At 52.1% G+C, this 17,821-nt stretch overlaps 1 protein-coding gene across 1 annotated transcript; it reads left to right on the forward strand.

Moving 5' to 3' along the window:
• Positions 1 to 260: 260 nt before the first annotated feature.
• EVPL (envoplakin) lies at positions 261 to 15,946 on the forward strand. Its single transcript, XM_015879570.3, has 22 exons — positions 261 to 463; positions 2,629 to 2,728; positions 2,849 to 3,003; positions 3,464 to 3,587; positions 4,049 to 4,174; positions 4,410 to 4,448; positions 5,043 to 5,204; positions 5,420 to 5,527; positions 5,639 to 5,734; positions 5,979 to 6,104; positions 6,848 to 6,994; positions 7,113 to 7,267; positions 7,990 to 8,087; positions 8,507 to 8,688; positions 9,286 to 9,464; positions 9,814 to 9,952; positions 10,303 to 10,496; positions 10,665 to 10,815; positions 10,991 to 11,074; positions 11,163 to 11,273; positions 11,754 to 11,846; positions 12,156 to 15,946. The coding sequence occupies exons 1-22, from the start codon at positions 390 to 392 to the stop codon at positions 15,591 to 15,593; spliced, it is 6,081 nt and encodes a 2,026-aa protein (XP_015735056.3). The 5' UTR covers positions 261 to 389; the 3' UTR covers positions 15,594 to 15,946.
• The last annotated feature ends 1,875 nt before the right edge of the window (positions 15,947 to 17,821 follow it).

A 17,821-nucleotide genomic window follows, 5' to 3' on the forward strand; every position in this document is an offset into this window, starting at 1 on the left:
CAGGGCTCCTGCAGCCTCTCCAGCATCCAAAAATGCACAAAGCTTCGTGTGGAGTTGTGCCCACACCATCCCGGCTGCAGATTTGGCCTTTACACCCTATGAAGGCACCATCCCTCTGCTGGGACGCAGCGCTGGGAACGCTCCCCACGCCGGGGCGAGGTCTCCCATTCTCCCTCTGGGGCTCAGTTCAGTTCCTCCCCCCCTCACCCCCCCCACCCCAAACTGGTTTTTCGAGTCATTTTTTCACGCAGCTCCATCTCCGTGGGGAGGAGCCTCCCGGAGCCGCTCCTGGGCTCTGCCTCCCTCCTCCGAGTCCCCACGTCCCGACCCCGCAGCCCGCAGCTCCGCCGCCCCGACAGCTCCAGCATCGCGGCCGCAGCTTTAACAGCATGTTCAAAGCGGTGGGCAAAGGCTCCCCGAGCAGAAATGCCCCCAGCAGAAATTCACCAGCCAAACCCAACAAGTAAGTGCCATCCTCCGGCATCCACAGCAGCTGGGGAAGGGGGTGGGTTGGGATGTAAAAGGCTTTTGGATGCTGCCCTAAGAGCATCGCTCCTGGTGGGTCGGCTGCACTGCTGGGTGTGCTGGGAGCTGGAGCTTGTGTTGTCCTCGTTTTTAGTGGGCTTTGTGCTCTGGTTGTGGTGTGTCCCAGGGTGTGCAATGCTTGAACTTAGAGTGCTCCTCAGCGAGAAGCAAGCTCTTCTTTTGCAAGAAGGGCAAATGCAAGGAGGACAATTGCAACCCTCCTTGCTTGGGTGGAGCAGGCTCTGCTGTTTATTAAGGCAGAAACACGCTGGGATTTGGGATTCACTGGGTGAGGTTGGTGAGGTGCTGCCCTGCAAAGTGAGGGGGATGCTCAATTTGGGGCTCCTAGATGGTGAAAATGGGTGAGATATGGGTCTGCTGGGGGCTGTATGGGTCAAACAGCTGAGGGTGCACAAAAAGAACCCAATGGACACATCGTCCTCCATGCAGATCCCATCAGCTCCAGGGAGGAGGTGTGTGATGGGACCAGGGAGGGAAGAGACGTGCTCATCTCAGCTGTGATGTCCTGCAGGGGGATGGGGAGCTGATCACAGCCAGCTGCCCCTTTGATGGGGACCAAACCCAATGGCAAACAGCCACTGAATGGAAGAGGGCTGTGTGGGATGGCAGCTGGAAGCAGAGCTGCAGCATTACTGGGCTGGTCCTGCTCAGTTTTGGAGGCATCAGGTTTGGGGCTCAATCAGTGCCATCCTGCCACCATTAGCTGAGGAAATGAAGGTGGATGAGCTGTGTCCAGCACATTGCAGGTGGCTTCTATATCACCCTGGTGGCCATTGAGTGCTCCTGGTGGCCCCAAGGCCAGAGCTGAGGTCAGTGCCTTTGGGAATCCCAGTTTCCATCCCTGGGATTATGGTGTGGAGCTCCCAGAGCCCTTTTTCTGTCCCTGCTTTGGTGAGTGGGTGCCATGGTCCCACCTTACCCAGGTACTGGGATGGGGACAGTTCTCTGCCTGCGATGTTGTCCCTTGCGTGCAGTTGGATTGTCTGGAAGGCAGAAAGTAGTATGAGGAATGAACCAATTAATAATGATAATGATAGTAATGGTGCTGTGAGGCCAGAGATAGCCCTAGGGAGGAGCAGAGAGCTGTTCCCAGCCACCCCAGTAAGGTGGTGGTTCCCACATCCTGCCTCCTGCAGGGCTTCCAGCATCTTCACCCTGAAACACGGGGCTGTGCTGTGCATGGTTCATAGTGTGCGAAAGCTGCTGGGGGTAGAAGGGCCACATCCATGGGATGGGATGGGAGGGACAGCCCCAAAGGATGGAGATGGGGCAGCGTGGTGGGTGTCAGTGTGGATGGAAGAAGCCAGCTTCCCTCTCTGCATGGCCTGGGATTGGAACAGGAGCATCTACAGTGGTTTGGGTCCTTCTCCAGGCATGCAGTATTTTTCAGCCCATAGCTTTGTCATGGCTTGCTCTAAACAAAGCTGTTCCATGTATCCATCCTTGTGAACCCAGAGCTGGGGCATCACAGTGGGTCCATGTCCAGGACCAAGCATTATGGCCACGTACCCTCTGCAGAAGGTTGGGTACCAGGATCCCACGCTGAGCTCCTCCCCAGTGGGAGCTGAATTCCTCTGGGCATTACGGGGTGACTCACACTCTCCTCCCTGCGCAGTCTGGGCAGGGAAGCTGGGTGGTGCAGAAGTGTTTGCTCATGGGACACCGCCTCATTCCAGGTGTGCTGGGAGGAGTGGGATGTTGTGTAACCCGCTGGGGAGGGGGCACCTCCTGCGTGCTCAGAGACACAGCCACCGAGCCCTGAGCATCCTGTGTGCCTTAGGGCCACCCTGCCTGTCCCCAACACTGCAGCTTATGGGGCATAGATGGGATGGGGCTGCAGTTGCAGTGGATTGAACTGCAACATGAGCTTGGCTTGGCGTGGTTGTAATGCTAAGTGACACTTTGCCATCACCTGAGGCTGTGATAAATGGCTGCTCTGGACTGACCCATTCATCCATGTGATTGCTGGAGCCTGGCAAAGCCACCGGGGCTTTCAGCTGACCCCGGTGCTGCTGCTGCAGCTCTTCCCAATGATGAAGATCACCCTTCCCCATTCACCAGTTGTGCTGCTCCCACCCTCAGGTCCTCAAGCAATGAGCTGGCCGTGCTCATCGCCCGCATGCAGACAAATGCCGACCAGGTGGAGAAGGACATCCTGGATACACAGTCCCTGCTTGCGCAGGTGAGATGTGGCACAGGGCAGTGGGAAGGTGGAAGGCTTTGGTTGGAAATGCAGTACCTGGAACAACAGGCGAAGTGTCTGCTGTGTGCATCATGCTTCTTTGTTTTTCCTGGTATCCAGGATGTCAGCAATGAGCAGAAGAAGAAACCCTTCGAGTTCCAGGCGGAGAATGCCAGGAACCTCAAGGAGGCAGAGACGCTGCTGAAGGATCTCTTCTTGGACGTGGACCGTGCCAAGAGGCTGAAACACCCCCAGGCTAATGAGATAGAGAAAGAGTGAGTGCAGTGGGGGGAGCAGGTGGGATGGAGAACCCCCAGCCCAGAGCTGGGATCTGGGCTGAGCTCCATGGAAAGGCAGAGCTTCACCCATCTCCCCATAGACTTCAGACTTAAAATCAGGGCTTCAGCCAATGCAAGCAGAGAGAATTGGCATCAGGTGTTCAAGTGTGAGGTCTCCATTTGGCTGCTGGTGCTTTGCTCCCCTTCACTTTCCAGGTGGGGAAGCAGGAGGGTAGAGTTGTTTCCTGGCTGGGAAGAGACTGCCCTGGTCTTCTTGGAGTTCTTCCCATGGGTTGTAACTCCTGGGATGCCCCTGGTGATGGAGAACCCCAGGGCCAGCATAGAACAATAACAAGCTTTTATGGGTTTTATGGGTGAAATGTGGGCTCCTTGAACTCCACCTTGGTTCTCCTTATCCCACACTGTCACACAGAATTGTGCCTTTTCTCCCCCGCAGCATCCAGCAGCTCCATGAACGTGTGACTCAGCTGTGTGCGGAGTATCGGGACCTCTATGAGAAACTGAACGTCCCCGATATCGGGCCCAGGGTGGACTGGACAAAGATCCTGGACCAAAAGATGGTAAGAGCAGCTGCTTTCCACACCGACCTCCCAACTTCTCCAAGGCTGGATAATGCCCATAGAGCTCTGCCAGCCATCGTGTGCTCAGCATCATGCAGGGATGATATGGGTTTGGTGGTGGAGATAACTCAAGTGATCCAGATAGGAGAATTCTCTCCTTCCAGATTTTAAAAGCCATTGGAGGACCCTCTGGATTGACCCATTCAGATTAAGAGCAAATAGAAGGGGATTAAGTAGAGATGCTGTGATAGGATAGGGATGGTGGTATCTTCAAGGACTTTTAGCCCTTCATCCTAAGGTGCACCCAACTATAAGCTGCTGGGTGCCCAATTTGGTAAAAACCACTGAGATCCCCTCCCTCCCTCCCATGCTGGTATCAGGTCTTTCCATACCCTGCCAGTACACACTCTGGTTTCTCCCTGAAATATGGTATTTTGCTTTACCTTACTTCATTTGCACAGAAACAAGTCAATGCAGGACAGTACGGCCCCGGCATGTCAGAGCTGGAGAAGCAAATAGCTGAACACAATATCCTCCAGAAGGAGATTGAAGCTTATGGCCTTCAGATCAAGAACCTGCGCTGCAGGGTAAGGAATCCTCTGCCCCCTCCTTGTCCCCTCTGCTTCACCTGAGACCCCAACCCTGTGTCCTGTGTGCTCCTTGTTGTGGTGCTGCAAAGGGCAGGAGGAGCCTGGAGTTCAGGCTGAGGACAGGGAGGTGGTTCCATGAATGAGCTCCCCGTCCTCTATTAGTGATGGTGTTTTGGTAACAGCTATTGTTTTGTCCTTTTTTTTTCTTGGTCTTGGCTGTGTTATAACTCAGGATGTGACAGATCTGAAGAGTCAATACAAGGACTTGTTGGTAAGGTTCTTAGTGGTTTTCCAGACAGATTGGGATCACACAGCAGAATAATTCCTTTCCTGATGGGCAGGGAATGCCCAGGTCAGGGCAGGAACTTCCTCTGGGGTTGCACAGCGGAGTCATGTCCCTCATTTTCTTGGGTGCAAATTGAGGGCTGTGGGTGAAGGTTGCACGTCTTTATGGGCTGTTGGTCTGGAGCTGCAGCAGGAAACCCCATCCCACAGAACATCCTATGGGATTGCAAATGCTGAGGCTTGCCCTGATCCCTAACGAGGATTGTGGAGAGGAGATGGGCATCAGGAGCAAAGGAAGTGACCCAACACCCTGGGCTTGGCCTTCTGGGTCCGTAGGGTTTGACGTTGAGGAACGCCATTATGAGAAACATAGCAGAGCTGGGACTGCTTTCAGACTGCCCGGGGCATCATCCCAGACCTGGGATTCTGGTTAGACAAACTCAGCCTGTTTGTGAGAGAGGGAAAGGCCCCATCAGATAAGGATGAGCAGAGATGTCTGACTGAGGTCTCTGGGATTCTTCTGGTGGATGTGCAGCACGAGGGGCCATGGGGAGCACCAACACCTCTCTCTCCTCTGCAGAAAGCTTCCATCTGGCGAGGGCAGAGCCTGGGCAGCCTGTACCACCACCTGCAGGGCTGCACCAAGGAGCTGGGCTACCTGACGGAGCAGCAGACCCGCATCCTGAAGCAGGACTGGAGTGACCAGATGACAGATGTGCAGAGCATGAGGAGGGAGTACGAGGTGAGCTCTGGGGATGGCAGCATGTCAGCCCATTTCTACCATGCCCATGAATCCCAGCTGTCACATCTCTGTGGTTCTTGAACACTTCCAGGGATGGTGACTTCACAAGTTCCCTCTCCCAACACTCTACCACTTGTTTTGCTCCTACCCGAACCTCCCCTGGCACAACTGAAGGCCATCACCTCTCATCCTGTCACGTTTCTCTTCCCCTTCAGGAATTCAAGTCCAAAGAACTGCTCAGCCAGGAGGAGTTTGTCAATAACCTCCAGGACGATGGGGACAGGATGATTGAGCTGAAGCATCCAGCCGTCAAACCCATCCAGGTGGGGAAAGGGCTCTCCTTCCAAACCCTATAAGAGAATGGGGATGCTTTAGGCAATCTGTGCCCCAGGAGGTTGGAGGAGCCCACTGAGTCCCACTCTGTGCCACCACAGGCTCACCAAGAAGCCCTGAAGAACGAATGGCAGAACTTCCTGAATCTCTGCATTTGCCAGGAGAGTCAACTGAAAAGCGTGGAGAACTACAAGAAGGTAAAAAAGAGGGAGGAGAGCACAGTCCACGGGGATACATGGCTGTGCCAGGGTGGGTAGAATGCTTGCTGCCATTACCCAATGTGTGCCCATTGGCATGGAAAGCTCTTGTCCAACCCCATGCTCTAGGATTGTCGTGGAGTTCTGTGAGCTGTGGGAGCTTAGCTGGGAACAGACACCCCATGAGAGGTGGGGACAGCAACGTTCTCCCACCTCTGACTGCTTTTCCTGCCCATGTCTCCAGTTCCAGGATGATGCTGAGACTGTGAGCCGCTCCCTGAAGAAGATGAGCTCCGATCTGGACACTAAATACACCAAGTTCAACAAGGACAGCCCTGGAGTGGTGTCAGATCTGCTGCTCCATCTGGAGGTGAGGTCTTTAGGACTGGTGGAACCATCCAGACTTAAAGAGATTGCGCATCTCTGGCACAAAAAATGCTTTAGCTTCATCCCTACAATGAGAGTTGGGAATGGGAAGAGATGGGTGAATGACCCTCCTGGGGCAGCTCCTCCCACCTCAATGCCACCAAGAGCAAGGGAGGGAAGAGAGAAGTCTGACCTCAGGGGAGAGGTGCAGGTTGGAAAGGAACGCTTGCCTGAGAGAAAGGGAAGGGATACATCCAGTGTGGGATCTTCCCATACGTTTCACTGCCAAGAGGTGCTGGGATCTCAGGAACTTCTGACACTGGAATGCAGTCACCTTTTGGCAAGTCTCTGCTCCTCGTCTGGAAAGCAAAACATCTCTAAGAGGTTTAATATGAGTCTGTGTCATCACTGAAGGTTAATTCAGGCTGTTCCTCTGAGGGCAGATGTGCTGGGAGGGAAGGAAACAGAGAAGAGTGGTGATAGAAATGTACTGCTGGATGTGGTTTAGTGGTATGGTGGGGATGGGCTGATAATTGGGCTCGATGATCTTAGAGGTCTTTTTCAACCTTAATGATTCTATGATAACATAAAGGAGGAGGAGGGGACACAGAGGGTTCAAGAATGGAGAAGCTCCTGCCTCCATCATATCAATGAACACACAAGGATGGAGAACTGCCCCCCCAGGTACCCAGTGCTGTGTGACCCTTTCTGCCTCATTTAAGCACTATTTCCCCCTGCTTTGTCCAGAATGATGAGAAGGCAGTGAAACAGGTGGAGAAGAGCATTGCTGACCTGAAAAGGAGGAGCAAGGAGATCAGCCCCCTAAAGCTGCGCAGGATGCGTCCCTCCCAGCCCCTCACCTTGGACACCCTGTGTGACTGGGATGCAGGAGAGGTGAGAGATTGACTGCTGGGTCCATCAGAAGAGGCAGGAATTGGATCCTTCTCCAGGTCTTGTTTCCATGCCTGGTGCTGTAGAGGTGAACCTTTGTGTGGGTTTTGGTTTGCCCCAGGTGCAGCTGACCAGAGGTGATAAGTACACCCTGAAGGACAACAGCAACCCCGAGATGTGGGTGGTGCAGAGCAGCACTGGTGTGGTCCAGGAGGCCCCTTCTGCTTGCTTCTCCATCCCTCCGCCAGACCCCGAGGCCATGGACAAAGTCAATAGGTGAGTGCAGGTCACGACTGCCTAAACCCCAAGCAGAAAGAAGCACAAAACACCATCTGGTCTCCCCTTTAAAGGGTAGTTCCCTTTTGACCCATTGTCTTCTGTCTCCATTCCTCAACGTTGTGCACCGTACAGACCTTGCTGTCAAAGCAGTTTTGGCAGACAGGTTCGATTTCCTCACCCAAACACGTGACTTGCATAGGTTTGACTGAATTCATTGCAGAATCAGACTGCAGCTTGGGACTTGCCAAACAGGATGGAGCTATCTGTGCCATCTCCTTTCTGCCTCCCCCAATGGGGAATGGCAAATGTCCTTCGAACCATGAGCCACCATTCAGTGCTGTTTGCTCAGTTGGTTTATGAGGTTCCCACAGGAGGGGGGGGTTAATGCTGTGAGCTCTGGCATTGCTCCTTTATTGTGGCCCCAGGTGCTCAGATAACTCAGCACTGCTCATGTACTGCAATAAATTTGCCCACAGCCCAAATTCAGCATCACTGGGTGAGTCTGTGGGGGGAGTTTTGTTCCCAAGTCACGAGGGGATAATTCTTGCATTATGGAAGCCTTTGGATTTATGGACTTCATGAGCACTTTCAAACAGAAAAGGAAAAGTTTGCGACATCCCTGTTAGATAAGAGCACCAGGATGCTGGCTCCCATTGCAGGTGGGGCTGTGCTGGGACTTGCTCTGTGCTGTGGTTGCTGATGCATGGCTGATCTTGCAGGCTGGAAGGGGAGCTGAATGCGGTAAAGCAGAAGAGAGCAGCAGCTCAGAACATGCTGAGGTGCAGCCATAAGGAGACAGTCCAGCCCAGCCAGAAGGGTATGTGTGCTCACACCCAGCTCCATGCACACACAGGGCAGCCTGGTTGGCATTAGTGATGGAGTGATTTGGGTCCAAGAGCTTTACAACCTTGGGCTCTTCAATTCTCTGCTGCCCATCTCAGATTTCTGAGTCTGACCTTCAGCTCCATCAACAGTTGTAGGGTATTTAGGATTAACGGAGGATGTACCAATCATAATCTTAATGAAGCTTTCTTTGGGGTTGGGTCTCTTCACTACCTAAGGGATGTGGGATAAGGAGGTAATGATGGCAAAACCCCAACCCTTGGCTAACTGTAGTGAGAAGTAGTTGGAGCTCTGGGGACTGTGCATGGGAGAGCTCGGGGGGGGAAGTCTGTGTCTCAAAACTGGGATGGAAGATGTGCAATGAGATTGAACCCAAGCTGTGTCTCACTGCAGTGCTGCCCAAGAGCACCCCTGTAGTCCAGGATGACCCCCAAGCCGACCAGCTTCTGGGTAGCCTGGATCGTGTTGGCAAGGACCTGGTTCAAGTTGAGAAGGAGGTCCTGAACCGGGTGAGGTCCCCAGTGAGCTACACCGACCCCACGGATGACCTGGCCAGGAGGATCAAACAGCAGCAGGTGGGTGCACTGTGGTGTTGGCCCAAAACAGAGCTGATACCTGAGTTACACAGTAGATGACTTCAGCCCTCGATGTGGGACTGGATAAGGTTGATGATGGAGAAATGCAGACCCTTCCTTTGGTCCAGCTTTGTAGCCAGATGGCCCATTCATTTTGGAGCAATGGGCCAGCCAGCCTTGGGGAATCCTCACTCTTACAGTGAGGATGCTGTCATTGTTTACTCTCAAGTGTGTAGCATAAAAGACAACAAGACAGAAGGAATCAATCCAAGGGCAAGCTTTGGGTCAACAGGTGGGTGGATGTGAAGGGAACAGGAAAACTGAGAGAGCCTCCTTCCAGTTCTCTGGTCTGTAGTAGTAGTTCAATGCATCTGCACCCACGGGTATTTAACCAGTCCTGGTAGATGATGGGCTTGGGTATATTTCTTCCATCTTCCTTCCCCACGCCCTTACCATTGCCAGACAGCAGCAGTCTGGATGCCCATGAGAAGGGCCACCACACCCAGAACCCCAAAAGCCACCCCTAAGGGAGGCCTGTTTTTGCAACGGCCCTGTTATGACTACGCTCAGTGACTCTGCTCCCATCTGATGTGCCAGGAAACAACAAAGAAACTCGAGAGCCTGGGGGCAGCCAAGGATGCCTTGCAGAAGGAATGTGAGACCTATCTTTCCAAAAAGCCCACCAGCACCTCGGCTTCCCAGCTCCCCGTCACACTCAATGCCCTCAGGAGCAAATACAGCGATGTCAACATGCTCTCCAGCCTGTACAATGAGAAGTGAGTGAGAAAAAAGGGAGCAAGGCGCTGCTCAGCAAAGGGCATGAGAGAAAATACATGTGGGCATGGGTTGAGGGCCATCTAAGCCCAGGGGAGATTGGAAACCTTCCATCCATCGTTAGAGGTATCCCTGCAGGACTCTGTATGTAACCTGTGGTCAGGTACCACAAAGCTGTACAAAGTCCACAAAACTGATGATTGTCCCAGCAATGCTTTGTGCAATCTGCTTGTTCCCAGCCATGCTGCAGAAGCTTTGCTGTTAAATAAGCTTAAGAATGTGGAACTGGAGAGAAGAGGAAGAAATGAAGTGGTCTGGTGTAGGTAACGTTGTCATTTTTCCCTTCCTCAGGGCTAAGGCTGCCCTGAACCTGGAGACTCAGATTGAGAACACAGACAAGATTGTCAGTACGTTTGAGGCCAAGCTGGCTCAGGATAGCATCATTCCTGCATCTCCAAATGCCCTGCAGGACCGAGCCAATGACCTGCAAGTAAGGGAACATCAGTCTCTTTGTTAGGGTGGGGAGATCTCTCAGCCCAGTGGGGACAGCTGGATCTGGCTTATTGGAGCACTGTAAGAACCCAGTGATGGAGCCTTTCTAAGGTCCTGTTCCTTGTGTCTGATCTCCCAATCTCATTTCCCCATCCTTAATTTTCACCCCTTGCAGTGACCCCAAAACTTCTCCCTTCTGCTCCACGCTCCATTCAGCCCACTTTGCTTCTTATATTCTTCCATATTGCTTATCTGTCTTGGAGAGCCCTAAGAGCTGCAAGTCAGGGATGGCGCTAAGGAGAGAGCTTCTCTTTGGTGCTACCAACCCGAATGCATCTCACCCTACAGAAGATGAGGCGGGACCTGGTGGCCCAAGAGGACTGTGTGCTGAAGCTCAACCGTGGGCTGAAGGATGCTGAGCACAGCTGCAGCGCCGTGCAGAACAACTTCCAGGAGTATTGCCCTGATCTGCCCCGGCAGAAGCGAGAGGTGCAGCTCCTCAATGACCGCTACCATGCTGTTGCAGACCAGCTGGACCAGAGGTGAGGAAAAGCAGTTCCCTCAGCATGGAACAGGCCATTTGCTGACCCAGAGAGAGTTGTTTTGTCAGCCTGGTGTTTTTGTTACCTTGGTGTAATATTCACCAAGGTGTCTTTAGGAACTTGCACGTGAATTTCTACCCTTCCCCTTAATATTTCTGTTCTATGTAGAGAGAAGACCCTCCGAAATATCAGCCTCGCCTACCAGCAGTTCCAGAACTCCAATGAGAACCTGATGTTCTGGATGAACAACCTACCCAAGCACCAAGTGAAGACTACAGATGGGCCAAGCCAGATCAATTACAAGCTGCAGGCACAGAAGGTGTGTTTCAGGGCAAGGACCACGACATCACATGTATGGGGGGAATTTGATGTTGGGAATGGCATACAGAGTGGCACCAGGCAGCTCTTGAGCAGCCCCTAAGTTGGCTCACTCCAGTGATGGGGCTCTTGTTGGTATTTCAACCCATTCTTAACATCATTCATCTGTCCTGCAGAGACTGCTGGAGGAGATTGAAAGCAAGGAGCCCGAGAAGAACGCCATGGTCAGACTGTCCCGCAATGTGCAGTCCACCCTCAATGTATGGCTGAGTTTTCCTATGTAGTAATCCCTTATCACCACCTCGACAGAGAGATCCCAGCTGACCCTTCTGTTTTGGCTCTGAACAGGACTATGAGCTCCAGGCAGGCAAATACAGCTCTTCTCTGGACCCTGCCCTGACAGACTTTGCTGCCAAGAGGCTGCGGGTGACCCCTCTACAAGAAAGCATCCAGGCCCAGGTATAACATTGAGATGAACACGTGGAAACAGTTCTCTTGCTCCTGTGTGCCCTTCAAGCCTTAATCCACCCTTAGAGCCACACTGTGACCCTAAACCCAAGGACAAATGTCACCAGCCTTTGGCAGGACTGAGCCAGATCTCCTGTGTGCTCTTCCCATTTACAGCCCACATCCTATGTCATCTTGTCTTTACCACCTGCCATCCTTGCATGGCTCAAGGTGAATTTGGAAGCCTGAACCCTATGCATGGCAATAGGCATCCAACAGCCATTCAGTCAAAGGGGACACACTCTTCTGCATAAGTACTTAAATGCTCTGTATGTCATTTTCTATAGAAAGTCAGGTGTGATGACACCAGTCCCTGACTTAATGCAGCACCCAACGTGTGTTGGGTGAGAGGAGGGGTTGGGAGAGTGTGACATCCAACAGATCTGTGTGGGGCTGAATGGGACGAGGCTCTCACTGCTGCTCCTTTTCCAGGAAAATGATGTATCCAAGCACTACATGGAGCTGGCGGCAGAAAATAGACAGCAGCTCAACCGGCTGGAGTTTGCCAAGAAGATTGCTGAGAAGGTACCTGCTAAGAGCTTGTTATTGGTTGGGGAATGCTGATTGTGGTTGGAAACAGACCTTCTGCAGCTGTAGCAAGGCAGCATGAAGCATCCTTGTGCACTGCAGCACCTCCCTGACAGGGGGAAACTCTTTGAGGTGTAGCTGCTTGAAATGGTGCTAATGTGTCCTCATTTGCCACTTACAAGTGGCCTCATTTAGGTGCTCCCTGGGGTTATCTACCATTCTGTCTCCTGCTCTGCCCTGCTCTGTGCCACATTCGAGTGACTTGTTTTCCCAGCTCTTGTATTTTCATTTGCTTTCTCCTTGCAGAAAGAAGTGCACGAGGACATTCAAAGTGTGCGTGAGCAGACCCAGCAATCTGCAAACAAAGCCATGTCAAGCAGGGAATCTGAAGGGCTGAAATTGCAGCTGGAGGAAGAGAGGAGGAACGTGGCCAGGATTGAAGAGGACCTGGAGGAGCGCAGGAACAAGCTGCTCATGCTGAAGACTCAGAGGCCCATTGAAAGAGTGGAAGAAAAGGAGGTGGTGGAATATTACAGAGACCCACAGCTGGAGAGCAACCTTACCAAGATGACGCAGCAAATCGAAGAGGAAGGCAAAAAGAGGCAGAGCCTGCAAGAAGACATTGATGCGATGAGCAGAAAGCTTGCCCAGATGGAGAGCGAGAAGAAGGCTATTCCTGCCCAGCTCCTCACCAAAGAGATAACAAAAATTGAGAAAGATCCAAGCTTGGATAGCGAGGCAGCCAGCCTTCGGCAGGAGATCAGGCGTCTCCAGGAGGAAAGCTTGGCCTCTGCTTCTGAACTGGAGCGGTATAAGAGAGAGCTGCATGTGCTAGAGAGAAAGCAGCCCAACATCCGAGAGAAAGTGGTGGTGAAGGAGCTGATCAAAACAGAGAAAAACCCAGAGATGCTGAAGTCTGTGAGGAACCTGCAGCTACAGATCGATGAGGAGTCCTTCAAGAGGAAGTCTGCAGAGGAAGCGATTGTGAAGGTGAAGAGCAAGATTGAGGAGGTGGAAAAACTAATTGATGCTGCAGAGCCCAAAATTATTGTGAAGGAGGTGAAGCAGGTAGAGCAGGATCCGGAGTTATTGAAAGAGTCTTCCAAGCTTAAAACTCTGATTGAAGAAGAGAGGAGCAAGAACTTGGCTCTTGCAGGTGAGCTGGGAGAGCTGCAAAGCCAGTGCAGCATTGCAGAGAAGCAAAAACCAAGGGTGGAAGTTAAGGAGAGGGTCAATGAGATTTTCATGGTGGATCCTGAAACGGAGAAGGAAATTGCTCACCTGAAAAGAGAGCTGCAGGAAATTACTCTGAAAAGGACAAAGATCGACAGCGAGGTGGAAGAGGCCTTGGCTGAGCTCAATGTCCTCAGGTCACAGAAACCAGAGGTGGAGCTTAAAGAGGTTATAGAGGAGGTGGTGAAGCATGAGAAGAGCCCTGAAATTCTCAGAGAAATCGACAGGCTGAAACAGCAGCTGAATGAACTCGTGAACACCAATGGCAGGACCCAAGAGCAGCTCATCAGGCTGCAGGGTGAGAGGGATGAATGGAGGAGGGAGAGATCCAAGGTGGAAACGAAGCTGGTCAACAAGGAAGTCATCCGGTATGAGAATGATCCACTCCTGGAAAAGGAAGCTGACCGCCTCCGTCAAGAAGTGCGCAGCATGTCTCAAAAGAGGAGAGCTGCAGAGGATGCTGTCTATGACCTGCAGAATAAATACATGCTCCTGGAGAGGAGAAAGCCAGAGGAGAAGGTCATCGTCCAGGAGGTGATTCTGACTCAAAAGGATCCCAAGCTCCGAGATGAACACAGCAGGCTGAGCCGGAGTCTGGATGAGGAGGTGAGCAACAGGCGGCGTCTGGAACGTGATGTGCAACAGCTTCGTGCCCTGGTGGAAGAGCAAGAGAAGCTCCTCAACTTCCAGGAGGATCGAAGTAAGAGGCTTGCACTTGAGAAAGAGATGAGGCAAATTACCTTGAGAATAAAGGAGCTGGAGGAGAGCCCGGCCCCGGTGCAAGAGAAGATCATTATGGAAGAAGTGGTGAAGTTGGAGAAGGATCCGGTCCTTGAGCAGTCTGCCAGCAGCCTGCGCTTGGAGCTGGAGAGGGAGAAGATGGAGGTGCTGAACCTACAGAGAGAGTGCAAGAACCTGCAGATGCAAGTTGACGTCCTACAGAAAGCAAAGTCCCAGGAGAAGACCATCTACAAGGAGGTGATTCGGGTGGAAAAGGACAGAGCGCTGGAGAGCGAACGTGCCCGCATCTGGGAACAGCTGAGCAGGGAGAGAGGGGCCAAGCAAAAGGCAGAAGAGGAGGTACGGAGGCTGAGGGAGAAGATCGAGAGAGCTGAAGGCATGAAGAGGACGTGGGCTCGGGAAGAGACAGAGCTGCAGAAAGCCAGGAACCTGGCGATCCAGGAGAGAGCCGGCCTGGAGAGTGAGCTGCGGGAGCTGGAGAGGCAGAAACAGCAGAAAGTTCTTTTCCTTCGGGAGGAGTCCAAGCTGCTCAACCAGCGGACTGAGAGTGACAGGCAGAAGAAGAAACAGCTGGAACAGGAGTTTTCCATGCTGGAGGCAGATATCCTGAGGGAGAAGGACCAGATCTACAATAAGGAGAGGTTCATTCGGGATCTCCGGTCAAGAGTCAGCAGGGAGGAAATTAATCACGAGACCCAGATGAGAGAGACCAACCTGTCCACCAAGATCTCTATACTGGACCCTGAGACGGGGAAGGATATGTCCCCTTACGAGGCCTATAAGAGAGGCATCATAGACAGAGGCCAGTACATCCAGCTGCAAGAACTGGAGTGTGACTGGGAGGAGATCACCACCCTGGGCCCAAATGGGGAAATCTCACTTCTCCTGGACAAGAAAAGTGGGAAGCAGTACTCCATCGATGATGCGCTACGGCTGAGAAGGATCACAAAGGAGGAGTACCAGCTGTACCGCGATGGCAAGATTCCCATCTCTGAATTCGCCTTGCTGGTGGCTGGAGAATCTAAGCCTCCCTCATCCCTTTCTATTGGTTCCATCATCTCCAAATCCCCAATCCAATCCCCCACTACTCCACAAACCCAAAGCTTTTTCCCCCCCAGCTCACAGAAGGGCTTTGGTGAAGACACATCCCCCATTGCTGGGGTGTACGATACCACCACTGACACCAAGTACAACATCAAGACTGCTGTTACGAAGAAGCTGCTTGATCCCATGACAGCTCAGAAGCTTCTGGAAGCCCAGGCTGCTACAGGGGGCATCATAGACCTCCTTTCTCGGGACCGATTGTCGGTCCATAAGGCAATTGAGCGGGGGCTGATCGACAGGACCTACATGCAGAGACTGCTCAACGCCCAGAAAGCTTTCACAGGAATTGAGGATCCAGTGACCAAGAGAAGGCTGTCTGTGGGGGAAGCAGTTCAGAAAGGATGGATGACCAAGGACAGTGCCTTCCCCTATTTGGAGGTCCAGCATCTAACTGGAGGGCTCATCGACCCCAAGAAAACCGGTCGCATTCCTGTGCTGGAAGCTGCCCAAATGGGCATGATAACGGGTGACTTGGCCAACAGGCTCCAGGATGAGTCCGGCTATGAGAAAGATCTCATCGACCCCATCACTAAGGAGAAGATAAATTACAAGGAGGCCATGGCTCTCTGTCAGAAGGATTCTCTAGGCAGCCTGCTGCTGCTCCCAGCCGCATCAGAAGGCTACCAGCCCTTCCGCTCCCCCAAGCTCTCAAGGTTCAGGCATTGAATGGATCAGCCCTTTCAGGAGTTCATCCCTTCGAAGCACCTCTCCCTGTGGAAGCAGCAGCGATCATGGGAATGGAGCATCTAGCATTTAGAGCTGCATACTCTTCTATCTTAGCTATCCCTGCTTCCCAACACAGCTTGGCCGTGTAAGGAAGAAAGTGTGATCGAACACGTGCAAGGCCCTGGACACGCAGGTCCCGCTGTCCCCCAGGGTTGCTGTGACAGCAGAGGGGGTTTGCTTGCAAGGACTCTGATGGCAGTAGGTTAAACTTGGCTGTAGCCAGGAAGGGGGAGATGCAGAGTGTTTTCAAGCTGGGTCATTCTTCTGCATGCAATAAACGTAGAAAGTGCGTCTCTGTGACTGTGTTCTCTCTGCAACCTGTGGCTGCAAAGTGGCTGAAGGTAGGGGATGTGTTTCCATGCAGCCATATGCCCTATTTATAGAGGGTTTGAAGGCTCTTGATCCCATAGATCCCACAGCACTGAGCAGAAATTCCACTCTGTGAATCCACAGTCGTTAAGATTTTGCTATACATGGTGCCAGTGCTGTTGGATGCCTTGGGTTGGTTCACTGAGCTGCTGACAGATGAAGCCATGCCTCAAGCAAAAACCCAACCAAACCCCATTGAAGTGGGAGGCTTTGGGGCTTGTCCTGCATCCATGCCAAGGCAGATGTGTTGCAAGGGCTGGGCTGACCTTCAGTAGCAGTTTGCTGATGTTTGCAATCCACAGTGATGTGAAACTGCTTTCTACAGCCCTTGGCTGTGGGATCCACCCAGAAGTACCAGAAAATCTGCACTTGCTTTATTTTGTTTAAGCTGAGCTTTCCCTGTTACTGCCAGAGTTCAGCTGTTGCTGAAATAAGCAGGTCCCATCTCATGTGTGTCCCCATTGAGATAAGAGGCAAAATTCTTCCTTTACCCCATTATGGAGAGCCCTCTGATCTGTGGGATGAAAAAAAATGACTTCTTACTGATATGAGCTGCTCTCCCACCTCCAGCAAGGGTTCTTTTAGCTGATGCTGCTGGGAAAATCCAACACAGCCAAAGCAATCCATATCAGTAGACATATTCTTCACATTCTTTCTCCATCAGAGCAGCAGCATAGCCTGGATTTCCATATTGCCTACCTGGGATTTGGTGTCTGGGCTCCAAGAAGAAACCCTCCTCCCTGCTACTCCCCTTGCTAATGAGATGCTTCACATTATGAAAGCAGTAGGATGGTCACATGGTGACTCTTTCCTGAAGTGCTGCTTTAAAAAGTTTTAAGGAATGCTACGTAAGGAAGGGATTTGGAGCTCTGGTAATTAGGCAGTTGGTTAATCACGCTGTATAATGTGCCCCATGACTGTATGACAGGGATAATGGGTATTTATCCAGGGCTGGGTGAAGATGTTGAGAGACAATTAGCTGGTGAGCGGTCTGCCTGGCTGAGCAGTCTCCCTTGGATCTGCCTGGTGTTCAGTTGGCTTGGGTTGTAAATGCCTGAAATCCAACCTGCTGCTCCATTTTACTGTGCTAGATGAGCCATGCTATTCTTATTTATGGTTCTGGACTACATGAATGCCCTTGGTATTTATTTCTTAGTGTAGGTCCTGAAAAAACAACCCCGTTCCTCTGCCAACAGTTTCTTAGGTGCAATGTGATCGTTTGTTTGCAGAGAGCAAACAATGGAGCATTGTCTGGACAAAGTGATTTGACTTTAAAACATGCATGCAAAGGCAAGGCACTTATTCCCACAGCAGAATTCATCCAGGTCTCTCCAAAGTGCCCCTGCAAGCTGCTTGTTACCATATGGAGGACATGAGATATACAGCAGCCCTGTTTCCCAGCCACATGGTTCTATAGGCTGCTGGGAGAGCCCTGCTGCCTGCCCTCCTCAATCACAAACCATGCCTCCATTGCACAAGCAGCACAGCTCCTTCCAGGTAAGGCACTCCAGCGTGACTCCTACCAACAGCTTCAAAAGCAAAGCAACCTTCCCCAAAACCTAATTTGTGCAAATTGCAGAGGCAAGCAAACTACCCAGGTCCTGACGGCTTCTAAAGCTGCAGGGGGAATGCAGCCAGGTGGTGGGGTAAGGCCCAGAGGGAGGTGAGCAACAGGTCCCAGGGTGTTGCTGTTGGGGGGCCTGCTATAGTAGGGATGACAAAGGTCTTCTTGATGTTGGGAGTGAAGCAGAGCCACCTGCTGCCTTTCCTCATGCGGAGAGAAGGAACAAAATAAAGGG

Source organism: Coturnix japonica, chromosome 23, assembly GCF_054131305.1.
Source record: "Coturnix japonica strain WE chromosome 23, WE-NBRP24, whole genome shotgun sequence".
NCBI lineage: Eukaryota > Metazoa > Chordata > Aves > Galliformes > Phasianidae > Coturnix > Coturnix japonica.